This window comes from Streptopelia decaocto (genome assembly GCF_964273445.1).
Source record: "Streptopelia decaocto genome assembly, chromosome: 25".
Classification (NCBI taxonomy): domain Eukaryota; kingdom Metazoa; phylum Chordata; class Aves; order Columbiformes; family Columbidae; genus Streptopelia; species Streptopelia decaocto.
The window spans coordinates 1,112,199-1,136,256 of NC_138680.1; the positions used below are offsets into that span (position 1 = coordinate 1,112,199).

General features: G+C 45.9%; 1 protein-coding gene across 2 annotated transcripts in view; it reads right to left on the bottom strand.

Moving 5' to 3' along the window:
- ANTXR1 (ANTXR cell adhesion molecule 1) overlaps positions 1 to 24,058 on the bottom strand; it is a 90,298-nt gene that overhangs the window by 18,038 nt on the left and 48,202 nt on the right. For both annotated transcript variants that reach the window (XM_082072536.1, XM_082072535.1), the window contains 5 exons: positions 23,902 to 23,997; positions 13,328 to 13,369; positions 9,571 to 9,666; positions 8,929 to 9,096; positions 4,018 to 4,098 (listed from right to left, as the gene is read on the bottom strand). In XM_082072536.1, the coding sequence (XP_081928662.1) occupies positions 4,018 to 4,098; positions 8,929 to 9,096; positions 9,571 to 9,666; positions 13,328 to 13,369; positions 23,902 to 23,997 (483 nt within the window). The remainder of the gene's footprint in view (positions 1 to 4,017; positions 4,099 to 8,928; positions 9,097 to 9,570; positions 9,667 to 13,327; positions 13,370 to 23,901; positions 23,998 to 24,058) is intronic.

The following is a 24,058-nucleotide window of genomic DNA, read 5'->3' on the forward strand; positions in this document are numbered from 1 at the left end:
ACATGAATGAGTCCCCCCTCAGTGTCCTCTTGTCCAGCTCCAGAGCCCCAGCTCCCTCAGCCTTTCCTCACCCGGGAGATGCTCCACTCCCTGCAGCATCTTCACAGCTCTGGCTTTTGGTCCATGTGAAAACAAATTTGAACGTTAAATATTCTCTGACAGTTTGGAGTTACTGTTGCTCTTCCCATTTTCTTTAGATCAACATATGGTTCATGGCAATACAGCACGATACTGTATGAGGGACCATGCACACACCACAGCCCCTGGGAGGGACGGCAGCAGGATGAAGTCAGGCAGGCAGGAAAAAGCTGGAAAAGCTGGAGATGCCCTGTCCTGTGCAGCAAGATCTCGCAGCCCTGCGCATGGAGCTCCCCGTCTTCCACCACTGCCAGGGATGGGTCCACACCAGTGCATCAGGGCTGAAGTTTCAAACCAGCTGCGTCTCCACTTTAAAAACCCCACGACCGACTTGCAGCTGTCAGACCAGCTCTGAGGGGGCCTGTGCTGACCAGCTGGGTACAGCACTCACTCCTTTACCTACGCTTCCCAGCATCAAACCCAAATGTGCACTGGACAGCTGTGAAAGCCTGCAGACTTGCTGTTGAAGATTTTGCACCCTGGTGAGGCCCGAGTCCGTCCTTGCTGTGCCTCTGGTCCAAAGGAGCTATTTGGAGTCACATGGAGAGGCCACAGGAATTTATGGCTGAGCTCATCGCTGCCAAAACGACTCTTTCAGCTCTACCCCGCTGGCAAACCCTGCACCAGAAACACGTGGCTGGGAGAGCATGTAGGTGTCTGTGAGTGAATGTGCAGGGCTGCTGGGTGTGAAATCCCTCCACAGTGCATCCCCTGCACCACAAGATCTAAACCTGCTGGATGCAGCCGCCTGGCCTCGGTCTGCGTGTCAGATCAAGCAGGTGATGAGCCATTTCTCAGAGAGCTGTGTCAAAAGACCCTTCCTCACAGTAGCTGTCAGACCTACCATACACTCGGCAGTGCTCCCGGCAGGTGACGAGGAATATAAATGTGCCTGTTACGTGACCCAGCGCACAGGTGATGCATCCGTTACAGAAGTGGTCCTGGTCCTGTCTTTCGACAGCAAAGAGTTGAAATGCTGCTGCTGTCAGTGTTGTTGCAAGCCAGAGAGAAGCCAAGAACTATGTCCTGGCTTGGATGAAGGAAATGATGAACAGATTATTAAACTTATACTATCGAACATCCACTTCAGAGAAAGGGCTGTGTTTATAAGCAATTCGGAGCCCCTCTCATTGTGAGGGTGGTGAGAGGTCTCCAAGCTAATGGAAGGGGTGGGATCCAAGCTCATCAAGACCAGCCCTGACCTCCCAGGCAGGGGATTCTGGCCACGCAGTCGTTTGCATGGGTAGAAATTCCCCATCATTTCAGTGCAACACATCTGATCCTTTTCTTTCGCAACGCTGTCCTACAGACACAGGTTTCGTTTAGAAGAAGATTTTCTGTGGAATTCCTTCTTTTCCTTGGTATTTTTTCTTGCAAGGAAAGCGAACTGTTCACAGGCTGACCCAGGATGGCAGATGTTTCCACGCTGTCGTCCCCATCGGTTCAGCACTGGCCTTCCCTCCGGATTGCCAATCACACCACAGCAGCGATGTGTTTTATGAGATAAAACACGTCGATGTTTGCTGGCCTGGGAGAAGCCACTCACCTTAATGCAGCCTGAATCACGCGGCCTTAGTATCCTAAGGTTTGGACACGCATTTACATTTCTCTTAGTGGCACAGAGAAGAATAGAGGGAGACCAGCAGGGATCAAAGAGGCCTTAGAGTCTCCTTATTTTGTGAGGTGCAAATTCTGGAACTATTTTTGCAACCTTTTGCTTTTCTTTTTGACTAATTTGTCTCCAAAGGCACAGATTGTGGTAGTAAACAGCAATATTGCCTCATCCCTTTGATACCGTAAAATTGGCAAAGAGACTCTTAAAACCACATTTTAAGGTTCTAAAAGCAGCATTTCTTAATCAGCACTGGGGCTGGACCAGGGGTGCCCATCCAGAGGTCACCGACAACCAGCTGGTCATACATGGCTTATATTGACAGAAAACTACATATTCATTACAATTCTTGACAACCACTAACATATTCCACGCCTATTCTAACACCAGCTGTTTAAGCAACACTAAGTAACATTCGCATGTTTCTCAGTTACCTGTTTTAAAGGAATATGTCGTAAATCTATGTCAATTTTAAGAATAGGGTATGATCACTAAGTACAAAGATTCTATGGCTACAAGGTCTGCTTATACAAAGATTCTATGGTTACAAGGTTGGTTAATCTTTAAAGGGAAATACCCCCCCCCAGCTTTTGCTGAATAGGGGAAGGGAAAGCTCTGCCTAATTCTGCCACTTCAGCTGTGTAAACTAATGAATGTCTTTTTAGTGTTTTACAGTGGGTTCTCATCTTGGTTTTGCCTGTTCTGTCAGTGGTGACATCACCTGGTAGTTACGTCACTACCGTAAAGGAATAAACTGCTCACTTAAAGTGATTAAAAACACCCAGAGGCTCACACGTGGTTATTCAAAGAAGACGCTCAGGCTCATAGTTTTGCTTCTATGAAGGAAAACGAATGTTCTAAGAGCAGGATACAAGCAGCACTTCGGACCTACACAGGAAAGCGCCCAAACATTTGCAAATCTTCCAGGACTCAGCTGGACAAAACCAGGTATTTTAGCTTCTTTTTCACACTAAATCATATGTAACACAACAGAATCATAAAGAGCTTAATTTACTTCATCACATAACACCTGTATGGGGTATTTCTGCAGTTGCTTATGCTGACAGGGCACAGACCTGCGAGTCTAAGAGTCGTTCTTCGAACCCTTATTTCTGTGGGAGAATTGCCAGGCATTAGCAACCTGTATGTTAGGAACTTTTCTCCCAGAAATGCATCACACTCAGTGAAAATATTTTAGCAAATCTTTTCCCTGAAGGAGTAAAATATTAAATCCTTTTCTTCACAAAAGCTGGTTTGCCCTGCATTCAATGGAAAACCTTACAGGGAGATGAATGGTACAGAACTGTGAATCTCCACTGGAAAATTACATGGTTGTTTCATGTGCAGCTGAGTTTCTTGAAGCCTTCGCAATGCTACACAGCTACTCACACTTTGGGCCAAACATGTTCCTGAAGCAATTCCAGTCTCCTTTCTTGAGTTATGTCACATGTATGCAAACCAACCACAAAAGACATTGATATAAAGGCAATTTCTGACCATGAGGGGAATACATCCAGGGGCTCAGAAAGATGCTCAGTGTCCATCCTTGGACTGGGAACAGCCCTGAGCAACGGGGTGTAACCATATAAGTAACATGGATTTAGGGGATGGTTTATGGCTACCACAGGGATTGTTCTCAGACGGTATCATTCCTGTAAATTGACATTAGTCCATTCTCTTCAATGGCTTCTGCTTCCACCCATAAGCACACATTAATGTATAGAAATTGGCGTGAACTCAATTTTTACTAGAAATACATAGGAATACTTCCTCCTTCTCACACACCAGTCCAAACCTCGTTCTGCAAACTTTGCTTTGTAGAAGCTTAAATCTATGTAACAAAATATATATATATATATATATATTTAAGTGTATGTCCAGAGTGTTATTCCAGAATGTAAGATTTTAATGAAGGACAATATGGAGAAATATTCCTTACTATTCATTAGAATGAATTATGTAATTAATTGAAAGCAGCTATATTATCTAAGAGCAAGACCATACTGGGCTCTTTGATGGGTGTCTGGACAGTTTTTGTACTTGAAACTCTATCAAACTGCGTGAACTGCAGTTGCAGACAAAGCTGACAGATGTGACCGAATTCTTGTTTCTAAGCTGTCCTGAGTGTTACCTTCAGCCGCACATGCAAAGGCGGCCAGAAACTCCAGAGGGATTTTATTTTTCCATAGCTGTAAAAAAAACCCCAAAAAACAAAACCCAAAACCAAACAAACCAACCCAACCAACCAACGTTTTGAGGCCCGGTACCTTGTCTCCTGGCTGTGGGCGCATCACAGATACACGGTCGTAACCTTTCCGCAGCAAGACCCAGAGAGCATCCAGTTTCCCCTGGAATCAAAAGCAACACAGTGTTATCTTTGGGCAAGAACAAGTGCCTTGTGAAGTGCAGTGCAGGGGCAACACAGCTTAGACCTACACAATTGTTACTTAACCACTTGCTGTGCTTGTGGAAGGTGCTGGAGGGTAATGTTTTCTCGCACAGAATCGTGTGCAAGTCTGAAGAGGCTCTCAGATGAGCAATAAGCAGATATGTCTGACAGCTGACAGTACCTGTATGTCTAGCCTTTACATACCCTTCTGGAAATCTCCAAGGTAACAGGTGACTTGGATGCCTCCTGAGCTGAGAGTCCAATACTTGACGTTAGCAAAATGCTAAATCAATGCAGAAAGCAATCAAGTGAATTTATACGATGCATTTCCTAACAGTTTTCCCTCTTCCTCTAGCTGGTTGAGTGGCTTGTCTCTACCTCTAGGTGACCACTGTGACATAGAATCATAGAATCATTTCAGTTGGAACAGACCCTCAGGATCATGAAGTACAGCCATAACCGAACTCTAGCACTAACCCATGTCCCTAAGAACCTTGTCTAAACGCCTTTTAAACCCTTCCAGGGAAAATTACAACTTTCCATGGAACAAAAAAGTCCTTTTACTCTGCAGTCCTAATTTCCAAGAGCCTACCCAGATTTCCCGGGAAAAGCCAAGAGCTCCATCTTTAGGAGTCTGAATGGAGTTTCGGGGTCTGCCTGAGACATCAGGGTGGAAGAAAGAGAGAGTGGATCATGGAAAGGATGATGTTGCTTAAAGAAGTGAAAATGGGAATGCATTCACTTGGAAACACAAACACTTCTGTGCTTTCCAGTGGACGGGCTGTGTCTCTGTGGGGCTTCCTTCGCAATCGAAGCGCGAGGTCGCTCGGGGAAAAGAAGTTCTGGAGGCAAACAAAGCTTGGAGTCCAACTAGATATGAAGTCCAGAAAGAAGAAACAATCAGAGCAGAGGACAAATGGAGAAGGGCATAGTTTCAGCCATCGCTTTAACTCTTCTTGAATGAATGGTTAATTCAGCACTGTATGGACCCTGGTCTAGTGACACCAGAGTGCTCCTGGGACCTGGCGGTGTCACCTTGAGGCGGTTTTGTACGCTGCCTGTAAATCCAAGCTGCCCTCGGGCCTCTTCCAGCAAGGAAGCTGTGCCACGTCAACTTTGTAAAGAGGGACAGGAGGGACAAGGGCTAGAAAATGTGCCAGGGCCACGTGGCTTAGGAAATGCTGAAGTAGCCTCCACTCAGGATACACCTGAGCTTTGTTTCCAGAGCACCAGCTGCTTCACCCTCAGCCTTGAGGCAGGTCCTGCAAGTGAGTTTTGTGGCTGAACAGTGAGTTTAGCCTTGCCTTGTGGTCCTTTCTGCGCTGTTTTTCAGAGACTGATAGTCCTTTTGAAGGCAAAGAAGCACTAGAAATGGTTCCGAGGAGGAGGAAGAAGGGAGATGTAGCTAGGTACATGGGTAGATAACAGCAGAGGTAGAAACAGAGGTAGGAGGAAAGCTGCTGACCAAGCCGAAGCATACAGAGCTGTATTCTGTAGCAGGGAACACGTCCTGAACCAGATTAAAACAAAAGGCACGGTCCTTTATGATCCTTCACTTGCATCTACATTTTGTGCGGTCCCTCCGCTGTCAGATGAAACGAGGATTTGGCAAGTTTGCTATGAAGCTTTCAGACTTGTCATTCTCCTTGGATTATTTGTATTGACCTTCTCAACTGTTGAAATGGTATTTTAAAAGGATAACCCCGTCGGCATTGTGCTAAGAAGGAACAGCAACAAATAAGAATCGTAACAATAGTAATAACAATCTGTTAAGTGTCAGTAGCCACATTTGGTAGCAAATAAATCCCCGGAGCATTTCAAAAGCAATCTACCCATTTGCAGTTGTCTACCTACCTTATAGACATTACTCTGGGAAGAGTAACAAAGAGAGGGAAGAAAAAATCCATCAGATAAACTGGTAAAAGGCAAGTGCTCTAACGGCTGGCACTTGTGCTGCATGGACAAAAGCAAGATGAGTGGCCCTAAAACGTGACCTTCCTGGCTCTTTGTCAGATTCAAGCCACCTTAGTCAGCTGTTCCTGAGATGTAATTCCTTGCCCTCCTCATTTACCAATGATTTGCATATTTATTTTGCTTCCAAAGAAGTGTTTCAACCAGTGCAGTGGAGCAAGTAGGAATTTAACATCTGCTTTAACCAAAGAAGCCGAGTCCAGTTGGAGCATGGGAATAAGGGAAAATTGAAGCTGAGTATCAGGAGATATTTCCTATGGGTGAGGTCTGGTAGTGTGTGAAATATTCCCCCCTGAAAAGTGGTGGAAGCCTCTATGTTATTTTAAAAACCAGACTGGAAAAAGCAGTGAGGGAGAGTGTCGAGTCAACCGCCCCGCTCTGGCGGAGAGAACAGAGCCCATGAGCTAACGGGCCGTCCCTCCCCAGCTCCCCCCGCGGCTCCGCGACAGCTCCGCTGCGCCACACGACGCACGTCCAGCTCCATACGCTCACGTCTTCAGAAGAGCTTCTGCCAGTACTGAAGAATTCTGCCAATTCTTCTAATTCCTTACTGCACAGGGAGGGTAACAGCAGGATTCCTGCTTCAGAGCACCCATGCCCTGCTTTTGATGAGCGCTCATGATCGTATCTGGGGAAAGTGTTTGATACAGTGTCCGATCTGCGTACACTGTGGTTTTGGGTGCAGTTCAATAAGGGGGGTGGTGGCAATTAATAATTAGGTAAATTCTTCACCACCGACAGACTCAGGCTGCTAAATATTAATACTATCCAGATGTGGAACATCCCAAACGTATGGGAGTATTTGGATATGGGGTCTTGGATTGGAACTGTCCTTATACTGTATACAATTTGAATGGTAGATAAGAGAGGTATTTCTAAAGGAATTAAGAATATATATTACCCATGAGATACTCCGAATTTTTGCATGCCTCCTAATAATTGCAATTACAAAGCAAAAACTAGTCAGAGTCAGAACTGAACTTGATCCCATTACACATATTGAACCTTTTCTCCAGGCTTCTCTTGAACTTTGGAGGATTTCCAGCTGGGACACAGATCTGCAAACGTGATTCGCCTGTTCAGAACTGATTTCCTACTGTGCCAGATAAACTCTGAAAATCATCTGAAAGTCTCCTGAGCCAACAGCGTGGAATGGTGAAGGAAAAGGGGAGAAACTAAGCAGCAATGGGAAAGGACCCCAGAAGTTGTACCCACACGGATTGCAGTTGCTCGAGCCTGTATTGAGGGCTCTTTGTGCTTCATCAGTGTTTCTGTCGCCTCCTCGGGGCTTTGTGTGCTGTGAACCCTTCTGATTGCAGATGGAGCTCTGTCTCTGGGTTGGATGAGGTCACTTCCAGAGCACAGAGTAGGAGTGAAAAGTCTCCCAGAGGGGAGGAGTATGTTGTACAAACGCTTTGCACTGATGCAAAATGATAATGCAATGCATTTAGGAACAAAGGCGCAGCGATATGGGACAGTGCTTCCTGCATTCCCAACTCGGAACGGAAAACAGTCGACTCTCTAACCTGTCCCACTGTGGGAATGAATAACCTTTGTGAACACATTTTGAAGTCATTAGAACACAATTGCAAATGACTTGTTGGTAGGCAATGTTTATGAGATGATAATGTTTAAGGGGGAAAAGAGAGAGGACACTGGACCGAATTTTCAAAGAGGCTCACGTTTCTGTATCCTCTGGAAACCACTCGTACTCCCTTGTGCATCCTCACCACTCCCACCATTGGATCTGAACCAGCTGCAAGACTGAGGTTTGCATGTGGATATGAACTGAGCATTTTCAGGTTATTTGAGACTGAAAACTACAGCGCTGCTACAAACAGCCCCAGGCTGAAGAGACGAGAAAGGGTATTAGCGCTTCCCAAAAGAGCTAAACCTGAGAAATAGGAGTCGTTCTACAGTAGTTAAGCTGTTCTCCTTTCCTGAGGACACCTTAATTTGTCTTAAATGCAAAACTTTAGCCTTCTGACACTGGAATGCCCTCATGCCAGGCCATAGATGATGCAAATAATATCTATTTTGTGTGGTTTCTTTCTCTTAATCCACGAGAAGCATTCACATGTGCAATGAAGAGTTTTGCTTCAGTGAAGCATTCAGTCGCTTGCTCATTCCCGTTTTGTGCGCTGCCAAGCGTTTGTATGAGGGCAGACAAACGGCAGAACAGCTGCCTTGGGACAGATGGAGAGGAGGAGTCTTCCCAGCTCCTCTGGGCAACTGCTGTGCAGATTTGCATTGTATGTGACCTGAGATCAGTGTGAATTCAACCTTCCCCATCTAAGGCACTCTAATTCAGCCAAACACTTCTTGCAGGACATCCCCTGGCCCTGTGACCCCCCTGCTGCACTGCGATCCTTCACCCGCCGAGGACAACTCTGGTGACGTTTAGCAGCAGTTTTCTTCCTATTTTCTCCCTTTTTTCTAAGGAAAGAGGATGCTATTCATTCCCTGTGTCTCAGGGAATAAGCAGTGTGGACTAAAGGGCTTGCACTTGGAAGTGCGGTCAAGTCTGCAAGCACTTTACCGAAGCTAGCTACACCACTGCAAGAGATCAGGATCCTATTCCGGTCTAAGAAAGAGATGTAACCCCAAAACCTCATCAGCCTGGTGGGGAATTCCCATTGTCCCACGTGGCTCCTTTCTACAGCACCTCCCTAGGCACGTGCTCACAGGACTCCCTCATTCACAGCGTCTCCAGCAGCATCCTGAGATCACAGGTTGACAGCTCTACATCTTAGCCTGGGATGACAGAACACTTCATTCAGATCTGGAAACATTGCACGCAGCACAACGCTGGACTTACCTTGATTGGAGAATACCACTTGCGAGGAGAGGAAGGCCTGCGCATGTTGTTCGCAAGGTTCCTGGGTTCGGGGAACTCGTATTCCTGTTCTGGCATCTTGACCCTGGCGTTCTTGGCTTTTTCTAACTTAGCGCCTTCTTCTGTGGAGCCTTTTTCTCCCCAGCGCACCTGGAAAGATGGCATCAGGGCATATGACAATAGTAGCTGCTGTAATAACGAGATCCTGACCCATATTTTCCCAGTGTCCTAATCCAAGGTGAAGCGTGAGCTGCAGCACGTGAAGCATGTTGCTGGACTAGAGCCCAAAATTTGAACAACTTCTTTGTGATTTATGAGGAATGTGAGAGTGGGGAAGGTTTTCAGATAAACCATTTCTTGTAACTTGCATGGCAACACTGCCCTGTATCCCAGGAGTGGACCAGGATCTTAGTGTACTAGAAGAAAAACACGGTCCCAAACCTAAGGAATCTATGTTTGGCTCTCAAATATTCCTATATAAAAATGATCTGGACTCAGATGTACAAAAAAGCTGAAAGAACTTTGTAACTATCTCCCGAGTTTCTTTCTGGGTAAATTGTAGGTGTATATCACAGCTCAGTTCACTTACGAGATTTTCTGATACATGAACTGGTATCTAATTACCTCCATTCGTTTGATGCCACCAACTCCTCGTCCACCATAATAAGAGGCATCTACTGTTGGCCATTTCTTCTTTGGAAGGCCATCATCATCTTCCTCCTACAAAACAGACAGAAGAGGTTGCACTGTTAGGAAGCAAAATTAAGAGATGGAAGGGAATAAACAGTCCCAGGCTACATGGTCCTTTGATCCTGCTGGAGCCAGAGCAGTCGAGGTCTCCCACTGGTTGCTTCCCGGAGGATGCACACTCATGAGAAGAGAATGTTTCATGAGATAAACACCACCACTTGAAAGGTACAGCCCAGCTCCCACAAGAATGTGATTTTTGCCCTTATTTTTGGAGACTCTGTCTTTCAGCATCTTTACATTCAGGGAAGCAAACTGTTTCCAAATTTAGAAGATTGTTGAAGCAGCCACCAAACCAGCGTTCGGCATAGCTCAAAAGCTGGGTCTCTTGGCTGCAAGTCCAGTTGATATGTTGGCCATGAGCGATGGCAGCAGGGAATTACCTCTTTGCCATCCCTTCATTGCCACCCGTGATGGGGGAACCCTCAAGGGCCTGGATCAATCATCATATTGTATTTCAGATTTGACAGAATTGGGAGAGAAAAGCAAGAAACGAAGCAAATCAAATTTGCTCCTGAGTGAAGGCAAGTTAGGAGCACATTCGGAAACAACCCCAGCGTGAATGCCCGACATGGAGATGAAGGTTTCTTTGAAGATGAGCTGGCCAAGTGTAATAGGATGGAAAAGTCTAATGGAAAAGTTACCAGAATGGAATTAGCTTTATACTGGACTTGTGCCCCTGCTAGGGAGGCTGCCATGGAAGCCCATGCGGCTTCAGTGATTTTCATGAGCTTACGCCAGCAGAAAGTCAGGCCTGGTGTGAAAAATGAGACTTAATTCTGTACAAATGTCAATGTATTCTACCATACATACCACATACAGAAACCCACGGCACATCACCATCAAATGTCTTTAGGACTTCATGATGGCATTCAGATACAGCAAAATGAACAGATCGAGAAGATCTTCTTAAGCTTATTTAAAATGCCCGTAGCTAAAGTTCTATCAAGTCTACTCTGCGTATTCTATATTCTTTGTTACGCTATATAACAACTCCACGTATGCTCTGACCTATATAGTGCCTTTCCCTTTAATTCCTGCAGTTGAGGCTGTGAACTGGCAAAGCAGAAAAGCAGAGTTCACCAAAAACGTGAAGTATTTCCTGTGCAAAACGTGGAGAGAAATGAAAAATGGCCCGTCTGCTTTTTTCTTTCGTTAATTTTTCACAGGGATTTGGCAAAACTCCAAAACTTAAGAGCTTTCCAGAACCGGGAAAGCCAAAAATGCTTTGCAAATTCACTCCCCAGGAGGGAAAACATCCAAGACAAACAATGCTCTTCATGGCAAACAAAAGCATTTCTGTTTTTACAAAATACACATCAATTCGCCTGCAAAATTCGTCCTGATCTAAAGGAAGAGTGAACAATTGAGTTGTGAATACAAGGTTCGTCTCTCATAGCTGATTGTTCTCTCTGGTTAGAGCTGCTGAGGCTCTTTGCTGCAACCTAAGAACTTAATATCTCTGCATGAAGTTTTCCATGAGGACTTGAAAAAAACTGGAATCAAAGCCATCGAAATATTTTCCTTCAGCAATTCTCTTTCTCTCTTTTCAGTTTAGCACAGACTGGACTTCTCACAACAGGAAATACCAAGGTTTAGGAAATCTTCCCCACAAGCCCTTAAAAGCCCTGCGAGTCAATCTGAGATAGGAGCGTTTCTGCCAGAACAACAACAGAAAGTGCACACGCACAAAAAGGCAGCAGCGGACACTTGAAAAACAAAGGAGTCACAAGCCTGCTGCAAAATGAGTCTGTTGACATGTTTTGAAGGGCACGGGAGGTTTTGCAATACAAGAAAAAAACAAACCGAACCCAAAATGCAGGTAATGTCCTACACGGTTGGCAAAGGTGTTTGCAACACACGAGTGGCTTAAGGAAAGCAATTGGAAACATGGGGGGCAGGAAAACAAGGAGGAAGAGACACAGGATCCAGCGTCCCCGCTCACCACCCTGTTTACAAGATCTGAGCCAATAAACCAGGGCTGAATTCTCACATCCCAGCTCGGTTTTGCCTGTGTTTTTCTACACTTAGATACTACAATGGGGTTTTTTTGCCTGAGGAAGAGCTGCATAAGGAACCAGCAGCAGTCTAAAAAACAAGCCCGGAAAATTTAAGTGCATTTAAGGATGCTGGAAATGGACTGTACAGAACTTGGCATCTTTCCACCTCCAAAATCTGCTTTAGATGGAGCTAGAGTTTCTTCTGAAAAATAAGAAACAGGACGGAGCTCCATTTCACAGCCAGAGATCTCAGATTGCTAACTGCTGGATCTCTGTGTTTATCTCAGAGTCCATGCCGGGCTCTGCAGCCCTGGACCCTGACCTGAGGGAACCTCATCTGTGGGTAACACGAGGGCAATTCAGGCTCCTCTAGGGACACTTGAGCCACTCGGGGTAAAAATTAAAACTCAATTTGGCCACACATTAAAAAGTTTGGACAACTTACGCCTCTCCCCACCCTTATAATTATTTTCACAGTTGTCTCTGCAATGCCAGAATTCGGCATTTATAGAGTGCTCTGCCTGCACAAAGTGCTCTAAGACATGACAGGACAGTCATTCCTCTGGCTAAGAGATGTTATCATCTAATTTTACAGCTGAAGAACCATGGAGGTGAATATAATGTCCTCAAGGCTTCTGGCTCCTTCTTTTTCTCCCAACAGCGGACTCATTTCTGAATTGCACGGCCACATCTCGGATGGGTTGTTACACTCCGAGGCCACTTTGCTCCGTTCTCCAGAAACATCTCCCTGCTGGGGCAGGTTTTGCTTGTTACGTTATTGCGCTGGTTTGACTGAAAGTGAGCTCATTTCTTTTCCAGGCAGTTAGAAACCTTCCTTTTTTGTAGCTAGCACAGTGGTTGTTTGGATTAAGAATGAGAAGATAGCACCCTGGGACAGAGTGAAAGCTTTTAATTGTTGTTGTCTGGCAGATGAAAAACTGGGCGCATTTCTGTGAGCAGTCTACTAATTATGTAATGGTGACATAGCTTTAAACCATTTGTTGCTAGATTCATTGAAAAGAGTAAGCAGCATTAAGATGAAGGTTTTAATGTTACTTTATCATTTCTCTCCATTAAAACTTTCCTGTTAGTGCAGCTCTTCTGATACCAAGATGATCTTGCTGGGCTTTTCCATGTGCTCCGAATCTTCAGACACACTGCGATCTGCCTTCCCCACACACCAAGGGATCGTGAGTTACTGCTCAGCTGCCAAGAGCAGTTATATATGCTAAACCAGCAAAATCATTATCCTGCCATTCCAGGAAGGCATTTAAGCATATGTTTAGGTTCCATTACCTTCAAAATTAAACATACTCTTAAGAATTGTCCTTCCTGTAGTTCTGTTCTGACCATTTGGAAGTATTGTCTGCCTCCTGACCTGCTCTGTGGAGGTTCTGTACACACACATCTCTTAGATAAATAAAACCCACATCTGTACCTCTGCAGAAAGCAAAGTGAGCAGAGTGAAACACACACAGCAGACATCAGCTAAACAGCCCCCAGGTTAGCTATTGGCTTTAAGGTTACAGAACTGAGCATGAGGGTTTCAATGGTTCATACACAACCTCTTGTGAGGAGACCGAACAAAATCTTGTCCTAAATATTGAGGAAATCAGGTTGTCAGTGTTACTCACCTCGCTGTCTTCTGCGGGAGGTGGAGGAGGCTCTTTGATGATCTAGAAAATTCAAAGAGAAGAGTAAATCTACACTTTGCTCTTTAGCACAATTCAAATGTCACTTAAAAACCCCCTCAAACAACAAACCAGGATGTGCCACTGTGAACATATCTGAACTTAGTTATAATATTGTGTGATTCCAGGGTGGCTGCATGTGCTGCTGGTGTCTCAGTCACCAAGAGGGGAAACAGGAGGCAACACAAAGCCCTGTTTCCTAATTAATTCCAGACTCATTTGGCCCATTAGCTGACCCCTGCCCTACGTGAGGTAACAGCAAATTCAAAGCCATTGATCCTCGATTCTCCAGCCTCCCAATCCCAGGAGGAGCCACGGTCAGTGGCTGAGCAACACTGGCAGCGATCACTGCTTCACCTGAACAACCACGCTAAAATCAGCACCCCCTTCCAGCAGCCACTGCACACGTGTCCAGATCCTGCCTCAAATAATTCACAGGCTGAACAAAGGCTGCGAAGTGAAACCAAGGTGAAGTAAAATGCCCTGCAGACATTGCAAAGCAGTAATAAACCCCCAGCCGCTGCGGCTCGTACTTCATTCCAGAAGGCTGTGCCACCTCATGCATTCGTGAAAAATGCCTTTATCAGGCTAATATAGTTCACTCTTAAAAGCTTTAAAAAATATGAAAATATGTATACATTTGAGGCTCTTCCTTGATTTCTAATAAAGCAGGCAGGGTGAGGTTTTAGACTGGTCCAGGATATTCTCCATAGAAACAATTTAAGTTTATGTGGGCGTGAGGCTATTATTTCATGCAAAAAGTTTGCATCTAGGGCTCTGAAGGCAGTTGGCTTTTAGCACAGCCCTCCACTCCAAGAGCAACAGAGAGCCTTCCAAAGGGAAAGCAGTTGCATACAGGCACGTCAAATATCTCTGCCTGACACGGACGCACCCCAGCGCGCAGCCATCGCAGTCGGGAGATCGAATCCAGCCACTCATGTCAATGCAGCTGCCCCAGGGATGCGTTTTCTGCAGTGGTTTATGTCCATCTGATGAGGCAGCTCTTTGCACACCCGGCCGCGAGTCAGACGCTGTCAGGGTGCTGAGCGGCTGTGGAACAGCACTGAGCGTCCTCAGCTCCTCTCAGGAGGGTGTTGGGTGTACAGGCTGCCTGGGTTTGGGGTACAGAGGTGCAGGAATAAAAACCACCCTTCAAAGCAAAGCAAAATCACAGTCCCAACAGCTTGGCTGCTTAAATGCAGAAAGGGAAAATGACAATCATATTAAAGGCCCTGAAGATATAAATATTTACAACAAATCCTCTCACTCGTGTTTTTCCTTCTCTGATGAGCTCACTGTTTTTATTTTCCTCTGCAAGTCATGCAATGTGGCCATTAATGAAGAGCATGTGCCTCTGGCTAAGGGAGGAGAGCAGGGCTGGATGAGTCCTTTGTATCTCAGCCCAGAGCAATGCTGGTTGTACGGCTCTGCCACTACCTGTTCCCGGGCAACCAAAGAACCTTCCTGCTTTAGGAATCAACACAAAGCACGTGTTGAAGCACGAAATGACAACGGAGGGTGCAGCAGGTGCAGTCGCTGCTCTGCTCACAGCGTCTCGTGGGACAGGCCGTGGCCGCGCGGCCGCTGGGGACAGCGCCTGATGGCCCAGGACCGCAGGTCCTGCCCAGCCTGCGATTCCCACCTTGTGCTCACAGCTCTGTGGGACACCGGCTCTTTCCCCGATGGAAAGCAAATGATGAAAAGTCGCCTGTATCAGAGTGCTGCTCCGTGGAAAGGAAATCATGGGTACCGGCATGGTGCTGCTCCTTGGTTTAAGAAGATGGAGGTAGCATAATCTCTTAAATGTCTCTTGACATGAGAAATCCTTGCACAGCGTGCACAATGCACCAAAATACACAGAAGGCTTTTCTAGCCACGTTGTCAGATACATTTTTGTCAGTGTGAGGGGTGACACTTGTCAACAGACCTTCTTTTGAGCCAGACCCCTCAATTCAAACCCATAGGATGCTGAGAAACTTCAGACATCCGAGTCACAATGTACCTACTGGAAGTGGTTTCATTCCCTCCTCTAACATTATCCTGGTGGAACATCACGGGTTTCAGTGGAGTTTCTCTCATTTGCTTCGGCACGAAACATCAGGATAATCAATCCAACACACCTGGACCAGACAGGCATTCAAACACAACTTCTCAGCCATAGCACCAGAAACTCTTGAGATTACAGACTTGGAAATGAAGAAACGGCTGTGTTTTTCACACATCTGCATTCCTCCTCATAACATAGGCACACACATAACGCAAACTACCTGATTTCAAACTACCAGATCAAGCTTTTTCTATCACGGTCCAAGAGGGGAAAAAAAGAGATTCCTTCCATTTTTAAGTGCTACGCACTTCTAAGAGCAACTGAACACTTGGTAAGTTGGCAACATGGATTGGTTAGTTTGGACAAGTCCAGAGATGGGGAGAGTTCAGTCCGCCCTGCCTTTGAGCCTGTAGGAACTTTCAAAGCTCAAGCCTCACCAAAATCTTTATTTTCTGTCTTGCTGCCCAGATTTGGAAAGGCTTTTAGTCCACAAACAGCACAAATCTTTTCATTCTCTGTTTTGGATTGTTCTAGTTACAGCTGTTTATGCACGAGACCCTCGCTCTGGGGTACTGGAGGCAGAGAAGCAAAGGGGATCTTTGTGCCACCTCACACAAGTGAGAATCACAAGGTCCTGGATGCGAAAGGCTCATTTTGCACAAACAGAAACAGTTACTCAAGGACCACAAAGCAAATGCCATTACAGGGAAGCCAGTGAGGATGCAGCCCGCGCTGGCACGGACGACTCGAGTCCGTCACGTTTTGTTTCGGGCTGCACCTCTCGCCTTCCCTCTGCCTCGCCAGCCGACACACATGGACCTGCCGAACGCAATCAGCTGGGAACACGCTTGGCCAAGCAAAACGCTTCAGCCCATTTAGCTTGGCAAGACCCAAGTGTTTGTTCATGTGTGCTGCAATTGTTTTGATAACCCCAAGCCATTTCTGTGATTGCTGCTGCAACTGTATCTCCTGTCCCTGTGTTTGAAAGAGGAAAAATAGGATCGTTCAGCGACCAGATTTGCTTGCTAGGTGAGGAATACCTGAGGGTTTCTTCATATTGCTGTGCTATAAAAATCTTACAGTGCGGTCCTTTGTTTTCAAGCAGTAAAGGCGTGTGGGATGGAGAGGCGGCCACCGGCTTGTCTTGGCGGAAGAAAACTCGCAAGTAGTTGTCAGCACTTCCACGCACTTAGCTGCGAAAATCCAGGACAGCAAAGTGATTCTTTGTCTTTCTATCAATCACCTTTCGTCACGGATCCCAACATACACGTGACAGACGCAGTTGTGTTAGCTGACCCAGCCCCATGTCACAGCTGTTTCTGATGAACACCCCAGTTAAAAGCACAGGAATGCTATCGGCCACCTCCGAGAAGCCCAAAAGCCTCGGAGAGGACGGGTTTGATGCTGCCCTGAAATTTCTGTAGCCGTTCAGGCATCAGAGAGCACACGTTGAATCCAAATTCTGCAGATTCCAGGAATGTGTCTAGGATGTTTTGCCTCTTGGGAGACCAGAAAACTCCACCAGTTGCCCGTGTCCAACAAGCACATACTCAGTGGCTGCCTCTGGAGTTTTATATGATAAATAAGGGCAATGTGTTTCTTGTCAGCTAACTGCGCTAAGGTGGAAGAGATCATAATGGAAAACCAGGGCTACATGAGAAAAGAGTTAAAAATAAGAAATAAAGGACTTTGCTTCTAATTTAGACTAAAATTTGGGAAGGGACCATGGAGTTAACTGAGCAGATTTTCTTGTCCTTAATTTGCCTTCACTCCTCTGGAATACATATTTTTGCTATTCTAATAAGCAGTGGGTCTGGTTTTTTTAATAGCATTAACTATGACCCATTTGACCCATCTATTTTTTTTACCCTTACACATTTATAATTTTTACCTCCAAGTCCCATGACAGAGTTTCATAGCTTAGTTATGAGTTGGGTAAAGGAACATTTCCTTTTTATTTGTTTTATATCTGCCGTGTCTTTTAAGTACCCATTAAATCCTTGGAGATCTGGTCTACACTTCAAAATCTCTAATACAAGCAGGGGACTGTCCCTGTTTCTTCATCTCCAATACATTCTTCTTCCTAGACATATAGTAAGAGGTAAATGAAGTTCAATAGGAAAGCTAATACATCTTTTTGAGTTAACCTCTCTTGTCAGCCTGGAAGCAGATCCAGGAACCTCAGTTTTAACTCATTAAAACTAGAAGACAAGGCTGTTTCACACCAAAGACTTCAAGGTGATGTGCACAAAGATCACAGCGTATGTCAAAATCATTCACTTAGGAAAGACACGACATCATGGAGTGAAAAAAACCCCTTCATTTAATTAACTCTGGGACAGTTTGGAACTGAATGGGGCTGACACGCAGTTCTCCAGGGAATGCATGAAAAAAATGTAGCATCTGCAAAGGTCATTCCCTTTGCTAGGCAATTCCACTTACACAGATAAACCGGGCCAGAATCAGCGGGGTTTGCTCCAAGTGGCTGACCCACTTTCTTTGGAAGGCTATATAAATGCAATTCCTTCTCTGGACTAAAGAAAAACATCACAGTTACTTCAGCTATATGCAGAAGGTGTGCCTGCACGCGCTGATTTGAGTGAGTTTTCTCGTTAAGTAAGATAATGTCCCAAAGACCTCTCTCTCATTAGCTGGGCTGAGCCAAGTCCTGCTGCAAGGGGAGAGAGGCGGCCAAGGAATAAACAGAGGAAGAATTAGTTTTTATTGAGTTAATTACTCCCCACGCAGGGCAAAGATCAACTGTGCCTCTGTCTGCTGTGGTCTGGAGCAAAGGGTGCTGAACGTGGTCACGATTAACACCACTGGTCTTTGGATCTGGCCATAAAGAAATGCATTAGCATGTCAAATGGTTTGTGAATCTGAAGTCTACGTGTTTCATCTGAAGGCAAATGGCTACCTTCTAACTTTCCAAAAAGGAAACTCCAGGAAGATCTTTCAGTTTGGACACCCCAGAACTGATGGATGCTTTGGAGAATGTGGCTCTAACTTTTTGGTAATGATAAATCCCAGCAGCATGTCAAACACCCCAGATCGGCACCTGGCACGCACACTCTACTGGCTACGCCGTGCATCTTCTGGATCCATGTGAGTCTGCTTAACGACAGCCAGTTACAGAGCATTATATCCATATCTAAGCTGTTCTGATCTAACTGACAGGAGGCTGAGATGAGCAGTGAACCGCTATGGATACTCTGGATGATTAAAAGACTTGTCTTTAGCCTCCTGCTGCCCTTTGTGCAATTGCAAAGTCAGGTTCTGTTATTTACACTACCTTAAATCTGCAGCAACAGCATTGTTTTGGATTGACTGTGAGATACATGAAGACACTCCTTTGTGCTGGCAATGCCAGATTCAGAGCTCGGATATCACACAATACAAAGCTCCAACAAATTCAGTGAAACTGTACCGCATTACTCCAGGCGAGTGCTGGCCTCAATAGCTCAGATAAGCTGGGGAATGACCTATTAGAGAGCAGCGTAGGGGAAAGGGACCTGGGGGTCCTGGGGACAGCAGGGTGACCATGAGCCAGCACTGGGCCCTTGTGGCCAGGAAGCCAATGGGACCTGGGGTGGGTTAGAAGGGGGTGGTCAGTAGGTCAGAGAGGTTCTCCTGCCCCTCTGCTCTGCCCTGGGGAGACCACACCTGGAATCTTGTGTCCAGTTGTGGCCCCTCAGTTCCAGCAGGACAGGGAACTGCTGCAGAGAGTCCAGCGCAGGGCAACAAAGATGCTGAAGGGAGTGGAGCATCTCCCGGGTGAGGAAAGGCTGAGGGAGCTGGGGCTCTGGAGCTGGACAAGAGGACACTGAGGGGGGACTCATTCATGTTTACAGATATCTAAAGGGGGAGTGTCAGGAGGATGGAGCCAGGCTCTTCTCGGTGACAACCAGTGATAGGACAAGGGGCAATGGGTACAAACTGGAACACAGGAGGTTCCACTTAAATTTGAGAAGAAACTTGTTCCCGGTGAGGGTGGCAGAGCCTGGCCCAGGCTGCCCAGGGGGTTGTGGAGTCTCCTTCTGTGCAGACATTCCAACCCGCCTGGACACCTTCCTGTGTAACCTCATCTGGGTGTTCCTGCTCCATGGGGGGATTGCACTGGATCAGCTTTCCAGGTCCCTTCCAACCCCTGACATTCTGGGATCCTGTGAGATCCAAACCAAGCGCAGTGCAGCGTGGTCCACAAGCACCTTCTTGCCTGCACATTTGTGTCTCTCTCTTTCTCTGGGTTTGCCGCAATACTGTTTCAGACGATTCCTGAACTTGCGTTCTCTTCTCCCAAAATCATCATAACTGCAGAAAAACTGTGTCTCACGCACATGGGAGCAGGTGGGAATCAGAATACGTGGACCCTTGTAAGTAATCTCCATCGAGCCAAGATGTCCCATGTAATTTGATGACTCTCCAGGGCTGCTGTAGAGTCTATGCATTTCCTCCCCTCCTCTTCCTCCAGCTTAGCCATGATTTTCATGTGGTTTTAATATATATTTTCTGTATTTTCTCTCTCCAGCTTTTTGTTTCCATAACTTCTGGTCAGCTGCAGTACAGACTGAGAGCCAAACAAATTGCTGGGTTCTTCCACGCTTCCTTCCAGAAAGCAGCTTTCACATTAAAACTGGTGTTAGATACTTAACTAGCAGCACCTCATTTACAACCCAGCCACACCCATGCATTTAAAAAAGCAGCAGTATAAAAATGACTATGTTGGTGTATATATTTTAAGTGGGCAATGAACACAGAGCAGTTTCTCATGCCCCTCGCCCCCTCGGGCCGCACTGCGGGGATGTATAAGGGAGGAAAGGTTTCACGTTTACCTCATAAAACTGTAAGGAGATGTGATGTACGAGCATGTGGGGAAACACTTTGAGTCTCGGAGTCTCTGCTGCACCAGGGAGATATTTCCACTCATATCCTCTGCATTTGATCCCTTGGACTGTCCTAGATAAGCTGCAGCCCAAGGCTGACTGTAGCCACCACTTCAGCTATGCCAGAGCTGATATTTGATCCAGATCCTGTTCAGGTGCAAAGCAGGGTCCAAACACAACCTGCTCAGCCTGCCAAGTGTTAGTGCCTGTGGGAGACACTTGCTCGGGGTGATGCTGCGTATTGGCACAGGGAAACTGTCCCAGCACAGATGAGCCTTCCAACTCTTTCATTAATTATGCCTTCACTATACACCCAAAACACATTAAGCAAGCCAATCTAGCAATGTGCCTGCAAAATCCTCCTTAAGATGGTTTTGGAGGCTTATTATCTATTTGGCTTACATCTATATTAAAATCTATTTGGTTGAGACATCAGTATGAAACCTAAGCTTTATGTCAGTCTCCTACCTGGAACAATTTCACCCTCAGAAACCTAAAGAGGCTCTTGCACACGCGGTCACTTCTATGATTGCACGGACTCCTTCACGTTACACTGTGTTCAGGAAACAGGAGGGATGGGAAGACAGCAGCAAAATGTCCACTAACACCCATGAGACCAGGATCTGGCGTCTGCTGGGTTGCAGATATTACCTGCTCAGGACACGCGGGGTCATCCTGTTACAGACGTCTTTATTTGCCATCACTCTTCTGATGTGTACAGTGCTGGAGTTATCAGCTCAGTAGAATTATCTTCCTTTGCTTTCTCTTGGTGTTTAGTAAACACCCTCAAAACCTTTGGAAAGGTTGGCACCTGGCTCCCATGCTTGTCTAATATCCTCCCACAGATATCACTGGAAATGTTGCCAGTGCTGGTATCAGGCACAGCAAGGACCTAATTATTATTCTGATACACTAAGCAACAATTGCATCTACTGTAAGCTGAGTGGTAAATTCCAGACTTCATCCCAAAATACTTCTGAGACCAATACACTTGGATACAGTTGGAAACAGCATTTCTTTATGGGTGCACGCCAAGGAGATGCCGGGCTCCAGATAAATCTCCAGAGTAAGTCTATTGACTTCAGTCCATTTACTCCAGGGATGAAGCTGGCTTGGTGTCTTTCCTGCAGAACTGCTGGATAATAATGATTCCTATTTAATTAAAAAGCTCACCATGAGGAATTTCGGGGTTTAGAAATGTGTTTGTCACCGAGAAACAAATTTATACTTGGGAAGAAAAAAGTTTGTTGTGTGTGTTTTTGTTGTTTTTTTCTTTTCCCCTTGGACACATAACACAATTATCTCCGAAACATCCCTGGGCTTGAATCCACAGCAGTGTCTCTGGGTCTGTGGTTTGATTATTAGAGGTTATTGCTTGCCCGCCTCTCTTGTTTGTTGTGCAAGCCAGTTCCTCTGCCCTGAATTCACTCTGTGCTTCTGACAACATTACATTCCTTAATGTGCCGTTACCAAACTAGTAAATAAGCGCTGCTCTGCTCTCTTTCTCCCCACCCCAAGCCAAACAGGCTGGGTACCCCTCTGTGGACTTATCTTTCATTTTACAGAGTCTTTGGGTAAGCAATACGCAGTGAGGTGTCTGCTGATCTGCTGCCAAACACGCCGGATTGCCAACCCGGAGAGATGGGAGAGATTTCATACAGGATCTTGAATTAAAAATCTTTCCAGCAAGTAGAGGGATGTGTTTGACTTACATTTGGAAAATATCAGTGAGATAGTCCCCACCTGGAGGCCTTGCTGAGTGGGAATGTGGGAGGTAAAGGAGGAGAGAGGGTGAGGAATGACTTTTATCTACAACCCTTTTTTTAAGTACAGAATTAAATCTGGAAAATATTAAGCTTCTAAAGTTCCATGTGGACAAGAGACTCCCTGTCTCTGCTGCACCCACCTTGCTTATCTGGCCTGTGTTTCTCACACTTGAAGAACGCTGTTATACAAGCACTCTCTTCACATCCTTCCCCTGCAGCCATCCCATCCTGCCCTCACAGCACACAGCTCCACAGCCCCTCTGCTCCATGCCCTGCTGCTTTGATTTATGCTTTTCCCTGTCAGCTTCACCTTTCTCCTGTAACAGAACCTTAACATGGCAGCATCACTTAGATCCTTTCTTCTCTATCTCCTTAACACTCCACCAAATCCCAGTGTGAACATCTGCACAGGGCACATCTCCACCGACCTCAGTGCAGATGTGCCAACAAAGAACTTGGCTCAGTTTCTCTGGGAACGTGCCATCTAGTTTAGACAAGTAACTCCGAGCAACCTACCACACTGCTAATCCCTTGTCCATTTTTAGAACCCATTCTTTTATTGTTCTGAAAAGCCCAAATAAATACTTTTTCCCTTCTGGTTTTCATCTCAAGACACAAGTGCCAAACTACTGTGAGAAGAAGCGTTTTACCCCGAGCATTTCCAGCCAAAACCAGAAACAGACAACCAAGATTTTTTCCTGCGAGATTTCCTTCCTGGTTCTGGATGGAGAAACACATCTCACCACAAAGACTCATCCTCAAATGTGACGGCTCTTGCAGTTCGTGGCTCCGAAGCTCTCAGCACCAGATTGTAGGTTGGGTACAACACGGTGCAAATTTACAACACTGAGTGATTTAAAATCAGCCATGACAGTGACCCAGAAACTGGGGCCAGTTTGGGCAGTCTTAAAAGAAGCATCTGAAACATTACACACAGTCACCAAAACCAGGCTCTAATTCTGCTGACATTTACACGTCTAATTTCTGTTCTATATTTGTAGCACAAACAAGACCCAAAGCAAGAGCAGAGCTTGGAAAAGGTGGCCCTGGGTGATGGATGATCCGCAAAGATGCACAGGGGTACGACAGGACCTTGCAGACAAACAGGAGGGCCAAGTGGGAGAGAAAAGCCTGTCTCAAATCCTGTGATTTCCTTCTTGCCTCCCTTGACCTCTTCCTTCCCTCTTTTCTCCTGATTTCTGTCTGCCTTTTTAAACTATTAACTCTGTGACTGTGCTTTTGAACCCAACAGAATACTTTGTGCAAAACCATGGAGGAAAGACATTGCTCAGTGAAGCACAGTCGCACCTCGACTGAAAGTGTCGCCTGGATATTTCAAAGTGCTTTTCAGCCATGGTGAGCCAGGAAAAAATGTTAATCTTGCCAAAATGTGCATGATTAGAAATGTCTTTTCCTTGTAGCTGAGGCAGAACAAGGACTGGAGCCTGGGTGCTGTGCCTACAGGAGCCTCCAGCATTGGGACACTAACACTAAAATCCAGAAAGGCCATTCCTTCCTAAAATGGCACAGCGACTAACATGTTTCTGCAAACCATTTCCTTTTTGCGATCTATAAAGAAGACTACAAGGCTCCTGACTTGGTCTGTATGTTAGCAATGCTCCTATTTCATGGGTATAATCCAAAGGTCAAGCAAGTGTAATAGAAGCACAAAACAGTGCCAGCAATTGAAGAAACGCTGTCTTGTTCAAGGACTGGTCCTTTGCTCTTTCTTACTGGAAAACTTTTGTCTCCTTCCCACTCATTTCTTACATCCAGGCAGCGCTGAATTGCTGTTTTGTGCTAATGATCTCTGTCACTTACCACCGTGCAGCAGAGAGGCCAGAACCACCAGAGAAGAGCCAAGGCCAGCAGGAGGAAGAGGATCAACAGCGCAATAGCCAAGATGGTCCCATCAGACTGGAAGAGAAACACAGAGCGTGTGAGCGCCACAAACACAAACCTCCCCAGGACACCTCCC